The sequence below is a fragment of the Nannospalax galili genome, unplaced genomic scaffold (assembly GCF_000622305.1).
Source record: "Nannospalax galili isolate Female #2095 unplaced genomic scaffold, S.galili_v1.0 scaffold915, whole genome shotgun sequence".
In the NCBI taxonomy this organism is placed as follows: Eukaryota; Metazoa; Chordata; class Mammalia; order Rodentia; family Spalacidae; genus Nannospalax; species Nannospalax galili.
Genome location: NW_008336255.1, coordinates 928431 through 934500, shown reverse-complemented (window position 1 = coordinate 934500; position 6070 = coordinate 928431). Strand labels below are relative to the sequence as shown.

Genomic DNA, 6070 nt, shown 5'->3' with positions numbered 1-6070 from the left:
TTCACCTCCCGGACTCCTGGCAACGCAGAGCGTGGCGAGCGCGGCGGGAGGACGTAGGCCAGGCTTGCCCAGAGCCGGCCAATCCCGAGCGTCCATGCAAATGAGGCTCCTTTTCGGGGCTGGGCTCCGCCTCCCGCGGCCCGGGCCGTAGTAACCATTCATGGGGCCCGAGCGCGGCTGCAGCCGGGTTCCGCAGCGCTCGCTGCCAGCGCCTCCTCTCTGCTCCGGGTCTTCGCCTTCCTCTCACAACTGATCCTGGTGGGGATTTTTTTTTTTTTTTTTCTAAATTGGAACGGTGGGGTGGAGCAGGGAGGGGGACCTGGAGGAAGGGGAAAGATTAGGCAGCTATCTCCTCCCGAAACAGGTGATGCTTCAAAATCGTGACCACTTTCTGGAGACAGCTCTGCAGCTTGGGAGGATGCGGGCGACCTAGGGTGGAGGCCCTGAGGCGGCAGATCTGAAGCCACCGAGGATTAAAAAACAACAAAAAAGCAAAACAAAACAAAACAAAAACAACCCAAACTTTGACTACGTCGCGCGGGAAGCAGAGGACTGGTTATTTTCTTTCCAAGAGGGCCTCAGACTTCGACACTTGCTCCCCTTTCTCGGATTGCTAACACGGTTTGCTGGCAGCGTTGAAGAGTCGGGACAGTGTTGTAAAGTCACGTTTAAGGCGACTGTAGAGGATCAGACTTTGTAAATGTTTGGGATTCAAGATACATTAGGAAGAGGACCAACTCTGAAGGAGAAATCGCTGGGCGCCGAAATGGATTCGGTCAGGTCCTGGGTCCGGAATGTCGGCGTGGTGGACGCCAATGTCGCCGCGCAGAGGTAAATGAAACTGCTCTGGTTATGCTCTGAAAGTCTCTCGCTGCGCCTGTCTCCCCCGTGTGCCCCTCTTCCCTGCTCCCTGTCTCTGCTTTTTTTCTCTCTGCCCCCATCTGTCGTCCAGGCCGCACGTTCTGGGGCCCTCCCTGGGGCGGGCATGTCGCTGCGGCCGGGGCGGGGGGACACTTAACCAGCCACCAACCCTGTAGTTTCTACACCACCGAGGGTCATAAGTGGTTCTCCTTCACCCCTACCCCACAGTCCACTCTGGGGGCAAAAAATAAAAGTAGCATCCCAGCCTCGCATCTCATGTTTATTGCTGGACCTCAGCTGCGCGTGAGGACCGGAGCCGGCAGCCCAGCTCAGCAGCCGAGCCGGCTTCTCGGTCACTCCCAGGTTCCCCACGCCGCCGGCGAGAGCCTCTCCTCCCGCATCCTCCCGGATGGTACCGAGAGAACCGGAGCCCAGCGGCCAGACGGTGGCGGCGGCGAGAGGAGCGGGGGTGGGGGGCGGGGGGAGGCCGGAGAGGCTGGCGGGGAAGGCGAGGGGAAGGGGGACACGCTAGCGGGTCCTGGGTCAGAGAGAGCGGGCCAGAGGAACTGAGGCTGGCGAGAAATTAAAGAGGAAGGACCGCGCCGCAGCAGAAGTAGCGGAAGAGGGAAGAGGAGAGGGAAGGAGACGCATCCACTCTAGCCTTAGGGATGACCAGCCTCCAGTTCTGCGCGTTCCTAAAGTTGACTTTGTTTCTGAGTCTCCGCGTGCTTGGACGGTAAAGAGTTGTCCCGGGTGCCACCCCACGAAGACATCCAGTCCTCAGTCCTCATCATCGCTTCTGAATTGGGATTCGTGGCCTTCGTGGCCCTGTCTACGAGAGGCTTACTCTCTCGAAGCCCATAAACTTCCTCCAAGATTCGCCTCGCCACCCGCGTTCCTTTCCGTCCTCAAGTCCGGACATCACGCTGAGAAAGTACCTCTTTTTCTAGACAGGGCACATCCCCAGGTGTCCCGGGTAGAGCGAACTGGCCGCTACCCTCGAAGGAGTGGAAGCAGAAATCATCTACCGGGTGGCTGGGGCGGCTGCGGTGCCCGCCTTGAAGCGGTCCCTGAATCACTGCTACTGCTGTGACCTCGCCTTCCCGCAGTAGTTTGCGGACTGGTCCCGCAGCAAGTCAAAGACAGCACCGCAGACCCACTCCTTAGCGGGGCTCCTTAAAGACGCCTCCCTCATTTGACTTTCCTTCCTGAATCAAATACTTTCAAAAGTTGGAACAGGCAGGGGTGGGGGTAGGGAGGCGGTTTGTAGCCAAAATGTTACAACCTTCAAAAGAGAGAAAATGATCGTGCACAAGACAGAAGTCCGGAAGACCTCAGAACCCCGTCTCCCAGCAGCCCTCGCCTGCACCCCAAGTTTTTCAGTTAAAGCCAACTTGACACTAACTGAGATAGGTAGACAGCGAGGTCGTGTGCATGCACTGAAGGCTCTCGGGGGCTCCGGGTCCGGCAGTGCGGATTTTACACGGTCAGCGGTTTGGACTGCGGTTACTCTGAAAATCAGCTTGAGCCAGCTCACCTGGGTCTCAGACTCGGAAGCTGTTTGCGTTTCGACTTCTCAGTTTCAGCCGCTCTTGGGGAGCAGGGGCAAAGGTCCTCAATGACGTGTCCTCCACAGTGGCTCCGTATGCTCAGTCAAGACTGTGAGAACTCTTCAGTGCCTCTGTCCTGGACGCAACTTTTCAGTAGAGTGAGAGAAGCCGTGGGTGAGGCCTGCAGGATAAAGAACTGGGCTCAGGCAGGCAGTGGCACAGGTTGGGTAACTCATAATGAAGTAAGAGAGACGCTCCTTCAATGCAGAAGAGGTGCTGATCCCCTTAAAGCCCGTGGCAGCGCCAGATTCTGCTGGTCACCTGAAGAAGGTAGGACAGGGTGCCGCATCTGGGGGACTGCTCTAGACCCGGTCCTGAAGCCCTGGTCTTTGGTTTCCACTAAAGGTCAGACTACCATTTGGTCATAGGACTCCCGAGGCTCTATTCTGCGCGGTGGAAGCAGCAGACCTGGACCCTGCCTTTCCGCAGGGTGTTTATTGCGCCTTCTCTAAGGAGAATCAGCTTCTTACTCGAAACTGATAAAGGGCCTGAAAGATTCAGGACCCCACGTGGGGTGGTTTGGGCTCATTAGTAACGCTCCCTAACACGTCCATCTCTCTTAATCTGTCTGCTATCTCCCTCCTATTTCTCTCCGCAGCGGAGTCGCCCTGTCCCGGGCCCACTTTGAAAAGCAGCCTCCCTCTAACTTGAGGAAATCCAACTTCTTTCATTTTGTCCTGGCGCTCTACGACAGGCAGGGGCAGCCAGTGGAGATCGAGCGCACCGCCTTCGTGGACTTCGTGGAGAATGACAAAGTAAGCGAATCGCCGACACCCCCTGTCCGAGGCCTAATAACTCCCTGCAAAGCACTAAAGATTCCATCTGTCACCTGCGACACTTTCCTGTTCGCATCATCAGGGATGATAAATTGAGCCTTCTCACCCCCAGCCTCTAAATCAGTCCATTTCCCCAGCACGCACCTCCTTCGGTCGGCGCTGCCGGAGCGCTCTCCGCTGTGCGCACCTAGGGCTTGGGGGTCATTAGGAAAGCTGGGCCTCCGACTGACCCCCCACTCCGGAGAAAACGGTCTTTGGACTGTAGTTTAAAAAGTATACCCAACGTTGCAGCGGTCTCCTGATTATTTTTATTTTCGCCCGACAGCCAGAGCAGGTGGGTTGAATCGTTGCTAGGTGGGAAATCAGCCCAGCCTGGGTCTGCCTTGTCCGGTTAGCTTCTTTATCGGCCTTGGTCCCAGACACAGCGCCTTCTTCGAACTTAAAACCTGCTTTGGGGGCTGGATTTGATCTTAAATGAAGGGCTGTTTACTTAAACCGGTATGTGGTCAACAGAAAAATCTCTTGCCCGGACTGAGTTCCAGTCTCAGTTGTGCAAAGCAGACCCTGGCGCAGCCAGTTTCTAAGGTCCCTGAGCTCTAGGCCTGGGGACCAGAGTTTTGGGGACAGGGCCGAAGGACACGGCGGTTTGCCCGTTTGCGGAGGGAAGTCTAGGGGCTTGCTAAGGACAGACATTGCCAGATGGATGGGGTGGGGCCTATTTAAAGGCAGCGTTGGTGCTAGTGTCTGGTCATCACTGCTGGGTGGGGGGTGTGCTCGGAGGACGATTTTAAGAGGGAGAGACAAGGGCTGGAGAAGGTCAAGTGGCTGCAAGCCTTGGCAAATTTCCCAAGGTAGCCAGTGCCTGGAGACGCTCTTTGCCCTTTGACCTGGGGCTAGAGAAGGGGTTGTTTAAGGTGGTCTATTTCTCTTATTTTCAGGAACAAGGCAATGAGAAGACCAACAACGGCACCCACTACAAGTTACAGCTCCTTTACAGCAACGGTAAGTGGCGGCCCGGGCAGAAGCACAACCGACTGGCAGCCAGGAGTTGCGGCTCTGGCTGCAGCGGTCTCGGGTGGGCAGGTCTGCGGGAGGCATGGTTAGGAATGTGGATTGGGAGGTACCAGCCTCCGGGACAGCTCGGTTTAGGTATTTGTGGCACAACGGGCTGCCTAGGTCTGATTGCAGGACAGAGACAGGGTTGCGGTGTGAAAGGGTCTCTGCCACTCTTGACTGCTATTTGTCTCCTTCCCCGCAGGCGTGCGCACAGAGCAAGATCTCTACGTCAGGCTCATCGACTCGGTCACCAAGCAGGTGAGCTCCGGAGGCAGCTACCTTAAGCCCCCCACTCCCTAGATTGTCTGTGACTTTCACCTCCTGTGTGGTTTACTGTATCTGACTTTCCAACTCCCTCCACCGTGTGTCCACTCTGGGAATTTTTTTCCCTCTCCCATTTTGCCCTGTTTCATCTGCTATAGGAAAAGGTAGTGGGGGCGAGCAAAGAGATGACGACAGTAAAGCATTACCGGAGATTTAGTCTCCGAATTTCCCTCCTTGCTAAAAAGTAAGGGATAAACATTTTTATCGGTTCTCGGGTTGGAATTACCAGACAACCGCCCAGGTTCTGTGCTGTGCGGGAACTTCTAAGCAGGTAGTGACAGGGAGCGGATTTTGTGCTTGCTCTAAAGTCCGGTCTTTGCCTCCACTCCGGTCCATGCCGTCCTTCCTGGCAGCCCATAGCATACGAAGGACAGAATAAGAATCCAGAAATGTGCCGAGTTCTGCTGACCCACGAGGTGATGTGCAGGTAAGAGTCACCTTTTCCCTCAGGCTTGGTTGGGAAGCCCGACGACAGGGGCTCTGGTTTGGGATTCCTGGGTCTGATTTGCAGGAGTAAAGGCATCTGGTGGATTTGTCTCTGGGCCGATCCACTATAAAAGTCCTCTCAGTTCAGGCCAGTTTCTTAAGAATATAGCCCTTAGACTGGGGAAGAAAACTCAGAAGATGCGAGGTTCCACCCCTGACTTGGAGGGAGTTTCTTCTGCAATGTGGGAGATCTCAGCTGTCTGTGCCTAGCCAGCAGGTTGAGTTTGGAATGGGGACTCATCATAAACTTGTTTCAGCTATGGCCAGGGACAGCTTTATTCCTGCCCTACCCTTTCAGGGTAGGTTTTCAGGAGTACCACTTGTGGAGTTAGTGTCCTAAGTCCCCGGGATTCTCTTAGTTGGATGAGGGACCACCAGGGGACTGAGAGGCCCATATCTGGGGCTCTTCCCTCCTCCTAGGCATCTGTCCTTCACAAGAGGCTCTTTTTTTTTTTTTTTTTCCTACCAGGAAAGTCACTTCTAGACTGCCAGACTTCTCCCCAGGACATTTCCTTAGCTCAGAAGGAACCACAGGGCAGAAAAATCAGTCTGGTTCCCAACCAGTGGGTGCAAGGGTAGAGAGAGGGGCCCAGTTTTGGGAGGTCTGGGGTCCTGGGAAAGATAGATTCAGAGGGTCACATTGAGAAAGGTGCAAACTACTGGAGTTTGGCCAGAGATGGAGCTATCCTGTTTTGAACCCTGTATATTGTCCTCTTTCTTCAACTTAAGTAGAAGAAAATTGGAAAAAATAAGAGAAGAAAAGGAAAATCACCTTCACATTTAATCTTTGAACTAAAGTTTTTGGAGTGCCCAGTGTGTGCTGTCTATTGGGCAGGGTGTTAATAAACGGAAAGAATGCAGGGAGACTCTGGGAAGAATGTGGTTATTTCAGTATAAAAATGTAGAAGTCTATTTGATACATACATTCACTCCCCCCCCCCCCCCCGCCTCCGGGGC

General features: G+C 54.7%; 1 protein-coding gene across 1 annotated transcript in view; it reads left to right on the top strand.

Moving 5' to 3' along the window:
* The first annotated feature begins 560 nt into the window (after positions 1–560).
* Ebf2 (EBF transcription factor 2) overlaps positions 561–6070 on the top strand; it is a 208880-nt gene continuing 203370 nt past the window's right edge. The window contains exons 1-5 of the mRNA XM_008830967.1: positions 561–831; positions 3070–3226; positions 4186–4249; positions 4506–4561; positions 4981–5054. Of these exons, the coding sequence (XP_008829189.1) occupies positions 701–831; positions 3070–3226; positions 4186–4249; positions 4506–4561; positions 4981–5054 (482 nt within the window). The 5' untranslated portion in view covers positions 561–700. The remainder of the gene's footprint in view (positions 832–3069; positions 3227–4185; positions 4250–4505; positions 4562–4980; positions 5055–6070) is intronic.